General features: G+C 41.1%; 1 protein-coding gene across 2 annotated transcripts in view; it reads right to left on the minus strand.

Annotated features, from left to right (window-relative positions):
- ZFYVE9 (zinc finger, FYVE domain containing 9) overlaps positions 1-19,506 on the minus strand; it is a 39,740-nt gene that overhangs the window by 511 nt on the left and 19,723 nt on the right. For both annotated transcript variants that reach the window (XM_009884621.1, XM_009884620.1), the window contains 8 exons: positions 12,203-12,427; positions 9,858-9,940; positions 9,004-9,108; positions 6,126-6,276; positions 4,578-4,658; positions 3,015-3,177; positions 1,751-1,856; positions 563-739 (listed from right to left, as the gene is read on the minus strand). In XM_009884621.1, the coding sequence (XP_009882923.1) occupies positions 563-739; positions 1,751-1,856; positions 3,015-3,177; positions 4,578-4,658; positions 6,126-6,276; positions 9,004-9,108; positions 9,858-9,940; positions 12,203-12,427 (1,091 nt within the window). The remainder of the gene's footprint in view (positions 1-562; positions 740-1,750; positions 1,857-3,014; positions 3,178-4,577; positions 4,659-6,125; positions 6,277-9,003; positions 9,109-9,857; positions 9,941-12,202; positions 12,428-19,506) is intronic.

The raw sequence follows: 19,506 nt of genomic DNA on the forward strand, positions 1-19,506 counted from the left end.
TGCACCCTGCTTTATCAGATTAAGCGATGCAGTATTTTAAAGCTGGTTGATGCTAAGAACGCATCCACTGCAGGGCACGGCCAGCTGTCTTGGCAGGAGACCCTCAGCTCTGCTCGTAGCTTTTGCTGTAGAGCACTCTCAAAGGGACCTTCCTTCCGTTGCTCTGCCACATACGCAATGTGATCTTCTAGGAACAGCCGTGCTTGTGAACAATGTTGTATGCTCACCCACAAATACAGTGAATATACTCCTGCCTTTAACTTAGGGTGAAAAGGCCAATTGAGAGTCTCCTCTGAGCACGTGGTGGGGCTGTTCACAGGTCTCTGACTACAGAGCAGGTGCTGCTCGTGGCATCAGGAGGTCAAGCCCAGTGTTAATTCAGGCTAGGCACCAGCTTTCTGAATTTAACAGATGGCCCAAAACACCAAACAACAGTCAACACCACTCAATTAGCATCTGGTATCGGCAGTTCTTTAACCAAGAGAATGGCTGAGGTGTTTCCTTTCTGGGGAACGAACAAGGGAACAACCCCCCAGTTAAACCAGAACTGTTCAAGACTTACCTGATCTGAGTCTAGCGTAACACGCAGCCCTAGCTTAGTCATTCCATCTTCTTTCAACAATTTAAGATGGGGACAGAGAGCTAAACAGAACGCCTTCGCCACGTTTTCAGTCAACCTGCTGTGATCGGCTGGGTCACTCAGACCGTTATGTTGCTCATCATTTTCCAGGAAAAACACCTGAAGGGATGAGTTAACACAAAACATAACACTTGGCTTTTCTAGAAAATGAGGTTACTGAGATGCCATTTAAACTTTTTACAAATAAAGACTTAAAGAAGAGCTGCTCAGGGAAGACCAGCAAAAGACTCCAAAGACAAGCCACCTTAGGGGGAAAAAAATTAAAAAAAACTTCAAAAGAAAGATTTAAATATTTGTGTTCTCAAAAAGTTTTCAGTTCTGGTCAAAAGCCTCATTATGGAAATTCACTACGTATTGTACATGGTTTTTAATAAAAACCTGCTTTTAAACAGATGTCAATTTCAGGAAATTCACATTCCCATCCTGAAGATCTGTACTACCATCATCACTGAACTTGTCTCTGTTGAACCCAACAGACCTGGGAAAAAAACACTAAGGTGGTGAGCTGCGGAGTGAGTAACTTGGTTCCTCCTGGGCAGGTTAAGTGAAACGCTTCAAGAAATCTTCTAATGCGGCATTTGGTGCTGGCAGAGTCACAGCTGACCTCAGCTATGAAAGCAGTTCCTTAATGGAGCAGCTACTGCACGTGATTTACACCACAGCACCTTCATTTTAAATTGCAGCGTTTTAGAGAAGGTGGCTTGAAATAACTTTTTTTAAAAAGAATTATTAACATCTGTCTCCGTTTAAAAAGGTAGTTTTTAACAAATGTAGATGAAACCAACTGTTACGTTGGGCGACACAGTGAGCAAGTATTTTTCAGGTTCCCTCCATCCCATGTTCAAGAGCCCCATGGGAGAGGAGGCGGCCACTGCAGAGGCTGACCACGACAGAGCCTGAGCTGCGCAGCAGCGAGAGGATACTTTATTCTGCGCAATCCTGCACTAAATCTTCCCTTGCAGGTAGGAAAGGTAATACGGGTTTGTTGTGATGAATTTGCTGCTTTAATTTTGGTGAGCGGGGAGAGCAGGTCAAAAGAAGAGCAGGCTGCAGTTGCAATCCCGGAATGCCAGGTGCTGGTTTACATGCAGCGCAACGCGACTGACTTACCTCTGTCCACCGAATGACCTTTCCGTTTGCCTTGTACTCTGAGCCATGAAATATCTTCACGCTCGTTATAGACTCCATTGATTTGCCATCAATAGGGCTTACAACACTGTAAAAGGGAGGGAAAAGGGTAAGTTACGCCTTAGCAGAAGCCGTGAGCTGAACAGAGACCACTGCAAAAGAGAACTGCTGGGGATCAAAGAGCAGCTCCTCTGCTGCACCCGACTCCTCCAACTGCCTCACTGCAGGCTTTTTCATAACCGAGTGTTCTGCAATTTGAGCTGCTACTACACGGCAACGTACCACATCAGCTTAGTGGGGCGTAGACCAAAATTAGCCTCAGAAAAGAACCCAAAGGCTTCTCTCAGGGTGCCCAAACCAGTGATCTCGAATGTAACTGCTAATTGTGATGGTGGTGCTGGGCCTGGAGCTTCACAGCGAGCAGTCTTTCTGGAACGGGCTCCTTTGGGGCTGTGCAGGAGGGAAGAGCCGAGAAGCAGTGTGCTCCCCGCTGTCCCCTGCAGCTCCCACCCCTGACGGCCACCCTGGTCAATATGCACAAACCAGGTGCAGGAAGGACCTTCCTGAAGGTTTTCAACAAAGCTTCACCCCAGAGCTGAGCTCTCATAAGGTGCTAATACAGCAATGAGGTGTTCCATACAGATTTTAGTCATTTGTAACCTCAGTGTAGGCCAGCAATACCTGAAACGCTATTTAGCCCAGAATTTAAATACAGAACCTAAGACTGACCTGGAGAGCCTGATACTACAGAAATATGCTTCTTTCTAGATGCCAAATCCTTAAACATTGTACTCATCACAACAGCACTTTAGTGCCATAAATACTTCAGCTGCCATATACACCTTTCTTTTGGCTTAACTATCAAGAGTCCAAATATACTGTTGATGTTCAGCAATTTTATTTCCAGCACTACTTAATGCAAACTAAGCACCAGGAGAGTGAAGTGACCACAATATGCAGGGTTCAGCACTGAGCGTTAGAGACAGATTAGTGGTTTCCAATAACTGGATATTAGCAATGGCAAAAAATCCATAGCATTGACAACTTTCTAAATTGATGCCCCAAAGCTCTGGTATCTCAATTCCATTTTCATTACATTTAATCACATCTTATCACTCAAAACAGAGGCAGAGACTTGTAATTCCTATCGATTTCAAAACTCATGCACCTTATAAGATCAATTAAAATTTTTAACAAACAGTCAAACAGTCGCCATGCAATGTCAAGCGATTGCTCCTCTACTTACCCCTTACTAAAGTTTTTATCATCTTCTACCCACTGAATATGAACATGTTCCTGAGGGTCTTCAGCATCTACTTTCCCACAAGTGATGGTGAAGTCTTTCATCTCTCTCAACGCCTGCCGCAAAGAGTCCATGTTCTCCGCAGTTATCTGGACCATGACTCCATCTAGGGAACCAAGAAATCCTCATAAGCCAAGATAAGCCACACTGAACAGAGCCTATATAAAAAAAGACACAGGCATCCTTCCTCTTTTTGCAACAGAAAGGTTAAACATCTGTTTTAAGAGTCAGGTTAAACATCTGTTTTAAGAGTCATAGGGAGCAATGCTACATAAAACTGTTTCTGAACTCTCAGATTCCTAAAATGCAGCACTGATGAACGCTGACTAGGGAAAACACAAGGATAATGTGAAGTCCCTCTACCAGATAAAGTCAGCTATAGCAATGGCCACATTAGTTTGCCTCAAAACTTGGCACCTGCTCTAGGGAACCCTCAGAAACCCTGTGTGATCCCCCTCCATTCAGCTATCACCTCTGTTGGCACTGGAAGCAGCACTCCAGCAGTCACAGAGCTTTTGGGAAGTCAATGCTTGCCTGACAGTGGCAAAAGATACAGAATTTGGATTGGATCAGTCTAAATTACTGCCAAAATAACTTAGGAATGATACACTTCCCCAGCGTACAGACTCCTTGCCTGAATCCACCTATACATCTGTCCTGCACTAAACCACCAATTTAGACACAGAAAATGGTATAATGGCCTCCATACACTGACTTACAGTCAGATGACCGCTTTTCGGCCCTGAGTGCCCACTCCCCGTGGACTGCACGCTCATACAGCTGCAAGTTCTCAAGCTGGCGCAGCTTAAGAGTTCCTGCTCGTCAGTGGAGCTGTGCTAACTGACTGCACGCGTGGGCTTCTGGCATACCTCACTCACAAACCGTAAGGAGCACACTTAAAACACTACTGTCTCCACTGTCACATCTGCGGTGAGGTTAGACTACACAGTTCTGTAGCTCAGCTAACAAGCAATAACGGCTTTCAATCCAGTGTACACAGTCGGCATTTATTTCTGTGATATGACAACTGGTAAAAGAACAAACCAAATCAGAGAGGTGCCAGCTCAACAGTCGCGACGTGTCATGTTCTCATCTGCCCACGTACGAGCATATAAACAATGCACATTCATAATCTTGCATAATGCAGAGCTATTTGGGACCAGAGTAAGTTTAGCACGGCTTCCTCTCCTGGTCGGTGGACTACACATTTGATACTACTTAGGCTCACAGTTTCCTCACACAACCCAAACCAGTAAACCGATCACAGGCTCACAAGCCAGGTGTTTCGTATCTTACCCTCATTTTCTTGTGTCCCTGTTCTACAGCATCTGGACAAGTTCCTCCTCATTAAAGAAAACAGGGTTCTTTTGGCTAAAAAGTAGGATAAAGCTGAAGCAGCAGCATGATTCAAATGCCCAAGGCATAACAGCAGAGCCCTGATAACTACAGAGCTGAGCCACGCGAAGAGGGAAGCAGTGTGTTTTAAGCAAGCAGTTCAGTTCTTACCTTCTACTATACTGGATTTGGCAAGGTAGCCTGAAGAGGATTTTAAAGCTCCACTGAACACAAAGAAGCTGGCACCAGTCACTGCAATAACAACAACAGGAGTGATTTAGTGAGGCTTTCGTCAAACAATGCCTTACACAAGAATCAGGTATCACAGCTCTACCATCCAGAGAGGTGAATACTCTAAATCAGGACAAATGGTGCTTAGAATTATCGTGACTAACGTAGATCACCGGCTTGGATATGGAAAGGCAAATCACCCAGTTATTTTCTAAACTGGACAACAGTTTTTGTCAACCTTAATACATGCTCATATTTTATCACTCTCCCCATACACACCTCTAAGTTTCAGGACTATTAATTTAGGGCAACCAAGTACATAAATAACCTCTAAATGTTCCCACACAGCTGGCAAAGATTGGGAGCGAGCTGTTTATGGATCACACTGTAACGCCAACCTACTGGCAAGGCTACAGTTTAAAGCCACCTGATTTAAAGTAAAATTGTCTTAACTGACCGCTAAGCATCATGAAATTCTTGCTGGAAATCCCTCTTCTTGTCCCATATGTAAAATGAACAGAAGTCAGATAAGACCATCAGTCCTGAGTGACACTCTATGCCAGTATACTCACTGGAGTGACTGGGGATACTTGCAAAACATAAAAGTTGGGCTCTGTCTTGCTGGTTGTCATTTGAAGACAGCATAAATGTCTTTGTCAGAAATTTGCCCCAAAACCACAACATTTAAATTCTTAGCCCACTGCTGCTGCAGCCTTCCAGCCCACTCTAACGAAAATAAAGCCTGGAAATTAGATGGTCTAATTGAGGTGAACACAAGGAGTTTCTTGAAGATGCATTACTAAAATGCTGCCATTGTTGGTTATTCCTATTTATCCTTCTCTCACACTAAATGTCATCTTCCCCCTTTCACATAGTATAGGTCAAGCACAGGCAACCGCAACCTCACCTGTAGTCTCCAATAATGCCAAAGACCGCTCTCATTATTAATGCAGAGATGTTGCCTAAGCCAATTACGGCACCATGACCTCTGGAGCACCGCAAGTCCTGAGCTGTATTGTGCAAGCAGTATTACCATATTTACAAGGCAGCAACCTGTTATGTGCTTTATTTTACGCATGCTTGATCTATGAAGTTGCTAGAACACCTCTCAGACAAATTCAGGACAGCACCATTGACCCAGAGAAGCCTGATGCGGACTGTACACAGGATGCAAACTGCACAGTGTGCCCCCTGACATCTAAGATTGTGGATTCTCAAAGGGGAATAAAACACCGAGTGGGTAAAGGGCAGATAGAGCAACGAGTTACTATTCCTTGTGTCGCACATCCAACTCACCAAGCTGCCCATTCAGTAATGCCAGCAGCCTGAATTATTTTCTCTGAATGTTTAAGAGAAACTCAGTGAAATGCAGACAAATCCAGTTCTGACCAATTCACAAAGCCACATGCTGGAACGGTAACACAAACAGCAAAGAAGTCACGCAGAGCGCCGGGAGGGAACGGCCTCCTCGTGAACCCCCGTTCTCACCCTTCCTCGGCTGATTATGGATGCTGATGGCCTGCGTCTGGTAATTCCCGTCATCATTCTGAACACACACCAGATGCGAGTCTGCTTTCTCATTGAAGCACGCTCCCCCTGCTAGAACATGCTCGTTGGATTTGTTCATGGCTTTCATCATCTGCAAACAAAAAGGTTTACCATTTCTACCCTGTTCGTCAAGCACTACCATAAATAGGTGATTCTTGGAACAGTTTAATCGGGCAGAGCAAGCTTCTCAAGAGGGCTCATATTCTCATGTCAGATTTTAGCACTCAGAACCATAAACTGCTTTTGAAAAGAGGGTTCAGGTCTTACACCGTCTAGATGCTTTAAAAGTGCCACCTTTTATGTAATTAAGATAAATGGTATAAGGGCTGGGTGAGCTATGTAGGTTGCAAAAGCTATTCTCTCTAGCTGTTTTAAAAAAATAAATTCACAGGAAAAAAACATTAGAAAAACATAGGGAGGAAATATCTGGCATGTTTACACAACTACAGTTGCTTATGACATAAATCATAAATGCTGCCTCAGCAGTTCAGTGCTAGACTGGCACTCAGACTTGTGGCATTTAATCCTGGTTCGGCCATGACCGAAAGCTTTAGTGCCTCTGTGCTTCACCTGTATGAACTGGTGAAACTGGGATCAATGTTCCTAATTTGACAACTTTTACACAAGATCTGAATCATAGACATCCAGAAATAATTTTAATTCTCTGCAAAGGAGATCTCTAAAAAGCACCCAAAAGCATTTGGGATATATTTGCAGTTCAGTTTTGCTGATTATCATCTAAGAAAAACCTAGTTACATGCCTTGACAAAATATTCCTGTAAATTATACAGCTTCTTTCCTTTTCTCCTCTCTTCCTCTTCCTGGAGGCTCAGACTACGAGATTTTTGATCCAAAAGAAAACTGAGGGAGTCATCTATCTCTGGAATTCATGTCAAAACCAAAAATTCTATGTTTGCTTAAAAGACAAAAAAAAAAAAAAGGCAAATTAAATTACCTCCCTCCCCCCACAAGAAAACCCTGATGAGAAGGAAAATGCTGAATTATTTGACATCTCTTAACAGCAGTCATACTCCCATCCTCTGCTTCCTGTAGCTGATAAGCATGCACGCTACACACAACACATTTGTCTCTCTCAGTCTAACATAAAACCGTAATTATAGTGTCAGGAACATTAGCTGATGCTCACTATTGACAAATGTGCACAGGTGTAATGTTTGGGGAGGAAACTTAATTAAGATTTTGCATCAGACAACAGTGTATTTCATTATCTAGTTTATCATGTCATGCTCCAGAAACAAGATTTTAGCTCAACAGCAGCCATCTTCATGGAGAGCAGTAGCTCCATTTAGAATTGAAAGAAACAACTGGACATGTCAACTGTACTTTGTAACAAGGCAACTGATTAAAAAATGACAGTCACCTTTTCTGAGGGACTAAACAGGCAACTACGTATCACTAGAAGTTGTAGAAAATTTAAATAGTTTTGAAGATAAAAATATGTATTTAATAGAAAAACTATATATTCATGTTTAATTTGTTAATTATAGTCTGAATTCTCCACATTTAATCCGTGCATGAGATATTGAAAATGAGTTTTTCACTTTCTAGATAGCTTGAGTGACACTGTTTCCTAATTAAATACCACTTCACATGGGAAAAAAGTAAAGGTTTTATGATTTAATTCATCTTAATTCAAACTAAACTCGGATGAAAAATTTCTAGTAATTCAACCTTTCAACTGGATTGCAAGCAATAATGTTAAATAAATAACACTTCCTTCTTTTAAAAAGCTGAATCCTTACTTCACACTGGAAAGAGAACCCAATCCTGATGCAGAGATTTTGCTGAGCTGCGTAACACAGGAATTTCCTCACGGTCCAGCTTAGTGCAGAACTGCAGCTCACACACTTGCAACCGCCAGGCACAGCTAACACTAGACTACATCTTGTGTGCCAATCCGTGTTTAATTCATGCAAACTTTACTGCCCTCTTCCATTTTCTCGCAACTGCATCAAGAATTAATACACCTTTTAACAGACCCTTTATCTTCTTGCTTCATCAGTTTCAGCTTTTTCAAACTGCACATAAGAACACTCTTTCCTTTTTTCCCAATTTATTTCTTTATTCTCACTGTTATTTTACTCAAATGCTTCTTGCAGGGAAATTCTCTCCCGAGATAAAGCTGTATTCTGCTCTGATATTACAAGAACTTCTACAAATACCATTTTGCCCAGGAGCTTTGCTCTCACCCCAAATGCTGATTGGTTTCAAAATACCAATTTGCCCCCTTCTCTTCAGACAGAGCACAAAATCAATCATCTCCACTGCTCTTTCATTACTGTTCAAATATCCTGTCACTAAGCTTTCTCAACAGTACTAAATCCTAAAGACACATTTTTTCACATCAGAAATCAGGTATAAAATTTAGATGTTGAAATTTTACATAAAATAAACAACATCCCAGAAAATACTAATAAATGCTTTGGATATGCACACACAGGACAGATGAGAAAAGCTAATGCACTTTCTCCTTCTAGTTCACCCCAAGTGTAAAGTTTGCCAACTTACTTCTTCAAATCAAAGCAGTATTTTCTATTATTTACAATTACACTTTATAGGTAAACACTTAAAAAAAAAACTGAAGAAAAAGAGTTTAAGAGTTTAATTAACACTAACTTGAATTGCACTCTTCCTGTGGAACCATGCTCACTCACCCTCAAAACATGTGCATCATGCATTTATCATTTGCTTTTGAGGCAGTTTTCCCTAGTGGTGGTGAATAAAACAAAGTTCCCTCAGATCCCAGGTCCTCCAACCACAAAGAAACAAAGAAAAATGTATTTCTTATAAGCATTACCTCATTGTATCTGTTGCTGGGAATTTTGATGCTGGTTTTTCTGACCTCCATATCAACCACTAAACCTTGGACCACCGGCAGCGTGTACTGGTAATTTCTGAAGTCCTGGTAATTAAAACAAGTTTTTAAAAGTTAGTCATGATGATCAACATTAACGCTGTAGGTTTCATAACTATCCTAGAGACTCCTAGTTAGCCCATTAAAATAATTGTAATCAGTGACTGAGAGGCAGGGAGGAATGGAGACATCACAGCTTGTAACCTACATAATTGCAGTACACAAATGAAAAAAACCTCATCATGACTGTTAGCCATTTCACTGATTTTCTTACATCAAAATTAATATTCTTCAGCCTTGAATGTCATCACTGTATGTAAGAAAATTTGCTTTCTGTGTTCTGTTACATTACTGGATAGAGTTATTAGTGTTTCTAGCAGTGAAATTAAGTCATGCATCAAAGAGAATTTTCTATATTGCAAACATTAGCAAAGTAGGAAGAGCTAATAACTTCGCTTCAGTTGAAGGCTCTGTATAATCAGAGAGCTGCGAATGCACACTGTGATGACCCAGCACTTCTGAGGAAGGAATCTGAGCAACTACTGCACTTATTTCCGGATCCAAACATTCTCAGGTGGCCAGGTTTTGGATATTGATTTGGATACCTTTTTATAATTCACCATGTTGTCGAAAGCTAATATCCAATATCAGTAACAGCAGGTAAATTCACCCAAATGCCTGCTATTTCCTCTTGTCATCTTCTAAGCATGCCAGCTACTACATGCAACAGGAGTACAGTTCTCCCCACATTGATCATTCACACCGATGGACCATGCAAACTCAGTCTTGGCACTTACTGCGAGAAGGTTCATAATCGTGTGTCCAGTCTCTCCAAACAAAGGCTTACGAAATCTGACACTAAAAAGTGGGCATGGATAAACTAGGATAAAATAAAACAGAAAAGATCAGATTCAAATTTGCATACTGAGATTCTGCAAAACCAGACTCAAATGCAATCTCCTCAGTTGAATATGGGAAGCAGCAGCAAAAGAAGAGACACTGATTGCAAAGATGACCTTTCTAAATGCTTTTCTCAGGCTACTTCTTGGAAACAGCTTCTCCCTTTTTTATGACCACCCTGCTGCTCTCCACTATAGCACCACAAACCTTTAGCTTCTGTGGCTGTTGTGTGACATTCAAGCGGTAATATTGAGATGATTTCATTTTCTGTTTTCATAATTTCACAGTAATGTGGCAAATTCTCTACAGGAGTATGTCAAAAGCAATTAAAATTACATTTATGGTATGTCAGCAATGCAAAATACCTGCATTCCTTAGCTGACTTAGGCATACTTGTAAAACATCTATGACGCAATTCAAAATGTAATGTATGGATCTGGCTACATTACATTGTGTTGCAGCAGATGCCATAACAGTGCTTGAAACATGACTCATGCAGTAATACATAATGCCAAGGTTTTCTAAACGCAATGTTTGAAGGAAGGTTCCTAAACTATCCTCAGGCAAACACTCAGCCTGATTTTCCAAAATGCTGCACATCTTCACAGTTCCCCATGCAGTCAGAAGGGGCTGCAAAACATGCAACACGTTTGAATAACATCATCAGGATTTCCTGATAGAAATAAGCTCCAGCTTCTGCACACCGATGATCTAGAAAGCTTCTCAGCTCCTACACGTGCAGCATACAGCCGACCAACTCATGTACAGTATCCTGAGGCACCAAGAAGTGCTGAATTTCCCATGTCTGCCACCCTGGACGCATACAGCTGCTCAGATGCACTGAATTCCCCGTGCTTGAGAGGTACAGTTGATCTACAGATGCTCAGCGGATGTTTTCTGGACAGCTAGCAACGCAGAGTGACTCCTGCATCTGATCTGCTGCACATTCAGCAGCACTGGACAAATGGCCAAAATCTGACAATTCCACCAGAAAAGAGGATGTAGCCAAGGAAACCTGGGACACAAATGCAGCCCCTTCCGAGAGGGGACTGAGGAAGTGATCTGCAGTCAACTCTGTCACAGCACAAGTGAATGTGCCTGAATCCAAACCACAGCTATAGAAGTAATTCAAACCGCAGCTTCCCAGCACATTCAGAGCAGGTACTTCTGTCTGTGAATATCAAAACATTTGTTTCTGTGCTCAAAAACAGATGTCACACCCAAAATATGAGCATCTTTGTTTGTTTTTCTAAATATTCACAGGAATAAATACACTACTTAAAAACCTCAGGGATACACACAAAAACTTAAATACATTTAACACTAATGTTTCTTTGGACAACTTTAACCTACAGTCCTCACCTTCAGAAAGCAAATTTTGAAGATTTTCTTTTTCCTCTCTAGTAGCATATGTATTTTATTAAAAAATTCCCAATGTTCCCTGAGTGTCACAAGTTAAATTTACAAATCTTTATAAAGTGTATTCTAAAACTTACTTTGTTAAAAAGTTTTGAAAAAAACCTAACAACAGACCATTTTCATAGTAATTCAGATTTACGAGATGTGCCAATTAAAACAGCAGATGAGCAAGACAGCAAATTTTTGGCCCATCATGGTAGACAGACTTCCAATAACCTCTTTCCTCCAGTGACAGCAAATGCTTTTTGAAAAACATTTTATTCTAACTTTATGCTAATTTCATGCTAACTGCTAAGATTTTGTTCAGCTGAAACACTCTCTACAGCCTATTTGTTAATAGTTGCAACAGAATTTTTGCAATAAACTGCAACATCAGTTGCCCTGCACACATATTGTTATTCTCTGGAAAATGAGTGTAGTTTTAAAAACCTAAAAGCAAATGCTCTTTCATTTCAGCACTGAAAAGCTTAACGTCTCAAAGGCTCTCCCTTGTCCTAAGTACGTCAGCTGAATAAGACTCCACATAACCATTTCAGGTCACTAAGTGAACTACAAACAGCTGTTCAGAACTAGATTTGTCCCCACAAAAATCTCCCTGATCAACCAGTACAGCTGTAAAAAGGCTATAGGTCATATCACAACCTCAGTACTGTTGCGCTATTAAGTTGGACGCAATGCAGGTATCAAATACAATTTTTACTTGCCTGTTTAAGCTTGTGTGGCTTTGACAGGTAACAATTTAGGGCTGGGGGTGTGTGCGCTCTAAATCGGAATATATTCTCCTGCAGAAATAATTGCAGCTAAAAGAATGTATGTTACTTACGTCTGTATTCAGCTCCCAGTCTCAACATCAGCCGAATGGGGAACACTTTAGCCCAGGGAGTCTCCCATTTCTGAATGAGGATGCCAAACAAGTATGGTGGTGTTGGGAGCACCAGGTCTTGCAGGGACTGATAGGTAGCTGCAACGTACAAGAACCCTCCATGTTCTTTGCTTCCGAGGAAGCTCTGGCTGAAAAAGGAGTGTCCCAGGTTGCCCACGACATTACCTATGAACAAAAATGCTCGTTACTTTACTAGATTGAGAGCTATATCAAGAATTTAAAGAGTTTTTCAGAAGGGGGAAAAAAATCCATATTAAAATCACTTTGCCTCCTGAAGCACTAGTGTCTATTTATCACACCAGAAACAATGATTTGCTGCATACAGGGGCTCAGGTCACCTCCTGTGCCAAAGTGCGTAATCTGTTATGGAATAACTGCTGCAAACTAAAGCCACCAAAGCCATGACATCTCCGGTCGATCCACCTTTGGTGATACATGTACTCAGTGACTATCACTGGTATGAAGTCAGTTCTGTAGGAACACACACACACACCTTCCTTTCTGCACCCGACTGAGCCATGCCTGCAAGTGTTAGTTACCAGGACAGCACATACAACCACCGACCTACCGCCTTTCCTGGGGCAGCAGGGAGGGAGACTAACCTCAATCATTTCTGTGATCTGCCTCTTTCATGGAGACCTGCTTGTTTCACGTAGTAGAGGCAGTGTAATGGAGGCGATGATGCACCCCAGGGATAGCAGGGAAGAGTAAGGGCAGCTCAGCCCAGTATTGCTGCTAAGGAAGCGGTACCTGCAACCCCCCTAGCACTACAAAAGCACCCAAAGAAAGCCTGTTTTCGGTGTCCTCCAGATACTCAAGGGGTTTCTACTGTAGAAGCTGCTGTTGACTGAACTTTTAGACCCAGCTGCGACTAAAGAGAGATGTGTACCCGGTCAATTGATTAATGCCCACTGGTTGTCTTTCCATTTAGGCAAACCACTGGGGTGCCTGCTCAGACACATATTGAAGATCTGGGTCATTTTAACAATTACACAAAAGAGTGTTTATTTAATTAGTATACTTAATGTAAAACGCAACTGAGAGAGACACAGGGGAGAAACATCACTAATTTTTACTCACATTTTTATTCTTTGATGCTCTTAATTTCCAAAAATGTTTACACTGGAATGGCTGAATGAATCTGAATGTTGATTAGATTATTATAACATCCAACGCAGCATTTAACATCGAAGCAAAGAACCATGGTGTGATTCCTTTTATCAAATGACAACAACAGCATGCAAATAATGTACAGAACAGCTGATCACAATTCTCCATAGGAAGATGTGAATATTAATAGTGTTGATTTGCTCTCAAAGAAAAACACAAGTAATTTCAGAGAGCACGGTGTGGTTGATCACACCACGCATGAGGAATTCATGGGTTTGAGGCACTCATGCTGGCCTCCTAGGCTCCTGCAATAATCCCAGATTTTCCCACCTGCAGACAGAGAGATTGCTAAGTAGGAGTTCCTGCTCTTTTTCCGCCACCTAAGAACAGAGTGTTTGTATTTGAACTCAAGGCAGTGATCTGCATGTCCCCAACATGCACATCAACTGGAGGGTTTCTCCCTTTTACACACAAGAGACACACACAAACACACAAACACTAGGTTTTAAGTAAGTAAAAACGTAAGTCACAGAAGTGCGACTTTGACATCCTCAGTTATACAAGTATAATCTTCAAGTTAAACCTTCTCTATATTTACACTGCAGAACAGGCTAAAAATCATACACAAGCATTTACAAATGCAAGAAAAATAAATACAGTAGATACAATTTTGGCCAGCAAAGGAAAGGTTAACCAATGAGTCGTTTCAAGACTGTCCTTTACACTTAACCCCTGTGAACTTCCCAAGTCATAGCAACCCTCCATGAAGCCAGCATGGGCATGAGAACAATACAGCTATTCCTGCCCTCACTCTGGAGATGTGGCCACGCTACTCTGCATTCCTCCAGACCACCCTGGCACAATCACCACCGAGTATTGCTTCCTTCGCATGACCTTAGGACCTCCAGCTTTAAATATAGCTACTGGCAGGTCTGGAAACAAAAAGCTCCTCTTCTACTCTGACTAACAAGTAAGTTCAGGGGTTTCCTTACTACTCAAATTTGTGGGCACCTTAGTGGAATTTTTGTTTTCTGTGCCCACAAGGTGCTGCACAAACTAAGTTCAAGTTCTCTGTTAAAATGAGACAGGCTTCAGCAGCCCAGGCACCCCATGGCAAGGTGTGGGTCATTCGTAGCTTGCCACTATCCTGGTGAAGCTGATTTGTAATTTTACAGATAAACACAAGCCAGAGCTGACAGCATTAACTCGGATCAAATTCCAGAACTCTTACAGTAGCTACAATTTCTGTAATGCTCACCTGACCATACTTGATGAAAAGTAGCTACTTGTCAAAATGAAGGACTAACATGATTAATAGAGCCGCATCAAATGTTGTCAGCTGCTGAAAATCATTGATCCTGCCCATATGCAAACGCATTTCTCTGTCAGCCTGTGCTGTGACACTATTGCCTGCTCAGTGAAAACACTGCTAATGCACCAACTCAGGCATCTTGTGAGTGAGTGCAAACCAATGCATCAATTCGTGTTCACGAAAAAGATTTTCTCTTATCTAAAATAGCTGCTGGCACCTTTCTATCTCAACTCCACTTGCTTGCTTTTGCAATTCCCACCTACCCTCACTAATCTCCTCTTCTTCATTTATACTTCCTTTTCCCCTCCCCATCTGTTCTTACCCAAATAGAAGCGACAGGCCTGATGATAGTAAAATTATTTGGTGAGCTTCTCGGTTCCAACAACACAACCACAATAATCCTTTCTAACCTTAAAATGTATGAAGTGCATGAACTGCTAAACTGAATTGAATTCTGTGCCCTTTTCTGAAGTGTTTTGTGTGTGAAAGAGGCTAGGCAAAGTGAAGCTGTACAATACCATATAGTTCTGAGATGTGTGGTACTGCCCACTGGGATGACAAAGCAATCAGACGTTTCCACTTGTGACTGATGCCAAGTGCTGCAGCAGAAGGGGACGACTACTTATTTTTTCCGTTTCAGGAGATGGAGATTCAAGGCTCACACGCTTGGGATGCCTTAACAAGAATTTTTTCAGCCAACAGAAACATGAAAAAAACCCTCAGAGTGGAATGTGCAACTCAGCTGTTCAGCACTTTGCTACCATAAGCCACAGCGTTATAAATTACTGCTTTTGACACAAGCAGCTCGCACAGTGAAAACTCTGATAGGTTACTGCTATGAAGAGAACAAACTATAGGGATTAGGTAGTTGTGCTGCAATTCGCTATTATAAGAGCATGCAAGAGCCTGCTATGTGGACAGCACGTGTCCACATAGAATCAAGCAAGTGTTCTCCTACACACCTCTCTAGTGCCCTTTTCAACCCACAAATCCAAGTCAAAAAGCTTCTTCGGACTTTGGGCTTGTCCCACAAACATTTCTGTACTCGCCAGGGGTTGTGAGCCTTTCCTGCCATGTCTCTGAAGGTGGTTCCAAGTCAAGGCTCCACTGACAAGTCGCTATTACCAACTTGACATGGTCAAACCCAACCCACTGCATGGTTACATATTTTAAGCATAGAACTGTGTTTCAGAGGCTTATAAAGAAAGTGTAGCTGTCAGAAAAACCTTCCAAAAAGCTAGCCTGCTCAAAGGAACGTAATTCAATTTACAAAGTATCACAACTTCCTTTCTAAAGAGGTAATCTCAGAGTGAATAGCAAGGTGCCTTTATTTATATTAAGTTTCAGCACCTGACATCAGACAATTGATATTATTTACGAAGTGCCTTAAGTGTGCATGATGCTTGTAAAGCAGGGCTGCAGGAGGTCAGTACTTATTCTCTTCTCAATTATGCTGGGTTACCCTTGACTTTTTAATCCCAAGCAGCTCTAAAGGCCTTTAAAAGAAACATGCTTTTATCCACTGATGTGACTTTCTCCTCAGTCACGATCCATGCTGGTCTGAACTCTTCATTTAGGTATCTTCCTCTGATGAATAACATACTTTGCATATCAGTTTGGCAATCCCTTCTAGACTCAAATGAAATAGTTTATACTAGGAAAGGTAAAGAAAAAAAAAGATTTCTGCATTTGTTTATTGTCCTCAATAATGTGGTGAAGCCACTTAGGTGCTCTTACCAAAACCAGTGAGGTTAAATTCCTAATGTATGCTTCATATTTTGGTTAATCCCCGGTCAAAAAGCTGGTATTAGCATCCAGTCTCAGGAAAGGCATACATATGTGGCTTGGGGAAGTTAGCTGCATCTGGCTGGCCTCATTCCACTGTCATCAGTAACAACCAAGAACTGCCAAGTACCAAACACCATGCCAGCATCCTGAAAACCCAAGCATCCCAGTTCCGTAAGAGATACAAAGCAATATTCACCTGAGAACAATCTCGCCAGATGGATTTTCTTCAAGAGCAAATGAGCACATGCTCTTTGGGAAAGCAATACAAACCCAGTCACTACCACACCAAGAGCCACAGAACAGACAAGATCGTGAATGTAACTTGATGGCACATCTGTGGCAGATGCCAACATTGAGAAAAACCATGAGAAACTCAATATTCAAAGTTCTGACCACACTCAGCATGTTTTTATTGAAATACATCAGCAAGTAATTCGGAAAGAACTTACTCATATTGGCATGGGACGCAATGCTTCACTTATTGTGAGTAGCAGTTACCAGCATGCAAAACTTCCTCAGACTAGTCTGTAACAGTCTTCCAATCGCTCTCACACTTCATATGATGTTTGATTTTTGTACCCATCTTTCCCCATCACAGTTGCAGGGGTGTATTATTCACTCAGTTCACCTGTTCTCTGTTCAGAATGTCTACATGGGCTTCTTTATAGATCTACTCCGTATAAGCTACCACCTTATTTAATTGAAACCAGGCTGGGTAAAAAATACACAAAACTGTGACTGGGATAGATGCACCCTCACCCAGAATATCCCCAAAACCTGAGCAATCACAAAGCCATTTCAAGCAGTTGTCAGATTTGCATTTTCACTTCAAAAGTAACAGTAGCATTTATTGTATTCCCTGAAAAAGTTGATGCACTAGGGCATATCTGGCAGCTCTATATTAACACATTCAGCTGCTTCAAAGTACCCATTCAGACGGACAGAAGTTCTCATTTTTCCATTCACTAGACCTCCTGCCAGGCTTATAGCCAACAGACGAGGATAATCATGGGATTACTACCACAACAGTACAACTACTACTACCACAACAGAAATCATTAGCTTTCAATTTCCAAACAAGAAAAGCAACACAGCAGGGAGCTTGATGACAGAAGGGCCATAGGAAAAATAAAATGATCAAAACTGAACAACAATTAATACTTGCCTTAATTAACAACTTCACAATTTATTATAACTCACATACATACAACCTACAGTGAAAAACGCCATTTTTCCTTCAAAATCTCTCCCTTGTTTTACAATTATGAAGTCCTAACACCAGACCATAGCTTGAGGTTGAGGATTTCCCATAAGAAAACTCATGAAAGTTCGGGGCGGTGCTTCATCTTATCCATGCTGAAACTGGAGAGGAATCTGAAGGACAAACTGCAAAGTGTTGAGAGTACAGACTAAACGCTCCTGCCTGGGCTCTGCTGCCGCTACGTGCACGTTAGACCCATACTCCACAAACAGCTCAGAGCAATAACTAGGACAGAGGACATGACTCGGTCTCAAGAAACAGGTTATCCTCTGAGGAAAGCAGAAACATCTGGGAAGAGGCACAAGTACATACAAGTTTGTGCAGGCTTGAATGCAGAATTCAAACTGGAGCAAGAAGCGCTAGTAAATAAATGTGACTCATGAAAAAATAAATCGCTATAGATATGGGCTTTAATTAAATAAGTAAAAGGAGAATGCTGTATTTTTCAGCTGAAAACAAAAGAAACAAGAAACCCCAAATCATTCCAAAACAAAATCAACATCACTAAAAGTAATTCTTGTTTCCATTCCAATAAAAATACTATATATGTCTTTTTATTTTATGACTGTTTTTAAGAAAACATTTACTAAAGGAAATAAATAAAAAACATCCACAGAATTTATTTCAGTTTCCTGATGGCAAAATAAATTTAAACCGGTACACTATATAATTAAAAATGAAACCGTGAGGCAGGGTTTTAAATAGTCTCTAACTTCTAATAGCAATTCTCGTTTACTCTAAATGTCTATCATCTAATCGTCAGGAGAGGTTCAGTACTTCTGAAATGAACAACTTTGGAATTGTGGCTCCATCTACAACAGCCTGCAAACTGCTAACCACTTCCAAGGGATTACAACCACCAAAGTGAAACCCCTACAGCATCACATTCTGACTCTCTGGCTGAACAATGTTTAAAACAGCCAGAGCTGCAAATATGCTAATATATACTTCTCCCTCCCAAACATGCATGACTTGGAAAGAAAAAAGGATGAATATTGAGAGAGTGCACGACAAAATGCTATGGGAATTTATCAAGGTGCTATGTTCTGCAAAAACTTCCGTGCAGTTTGGTATTACATAGCAATTCAAAGTGTCCATCTACTTCTACTACATGTCTGAAATACAACAGAGAGCAAATCCTACCGAAAAAACCATTACCCAGTGGAATTCTTAAACAATGAAATTTGGTTTCTGATCAAGAATTGTACAATAGGAGGCAGCTCTTTCCACCAGTGCTATTGTAAGATATCAAATTACTACCACTAGAGCACTAAAAAAAGAATTCCAAATATATTATGTACGAGTTATAAATTATGTATTTCTGTAGTGTAATTATACAGAACTTCATTGCAATATACACACCAAGCTGGATTTATATCTGCAATATATATAGATACACACACATACACACACGCACACAATTTTTCATATCTATCTCCCTCTGAATAACATAATAATTAGAAGATAAAGCATTGCAAATGAAGTGAGGTTTGGTAAGGTATTTGTTTCCAGTGTAAACGAGATCCATTACGATATATGATAATAGCCCATTTTGAACCTGGCAACGTCTCCCAACAAGCTGACCTTTGTTGTATGAAGACGTTTTAGAAAACAAAGATCTTTTTCACTATTTTATTAAAGTCTTGGATTCAGTCATAGAATCATAGAATAGTTATGGCTGGAAGAGACCTTTAAGATCATCAAGTCCAACCGTTATCTAACTCTACCAGGCCCACTTCTAAACCATGTCCTTGAGCAGCATATCTAGACGAC

Source organism: Charadrius vociferus, unplaced genomic scaffold, assembly GCF_000708025.1.
Source record: "Charadrius vociferus isolate BGI_N301 unplaced genomic scaffold, ASM70802v2 scaffold163, whole genome shotgun sequence".
Classification (NCBI taxonomy): domain Eukaryota; kingdom Metazoa; phylum Chordata; class Aves; order Charadriiformes; family Charadriidae; genus Charadrius; species Charadrius vociferus.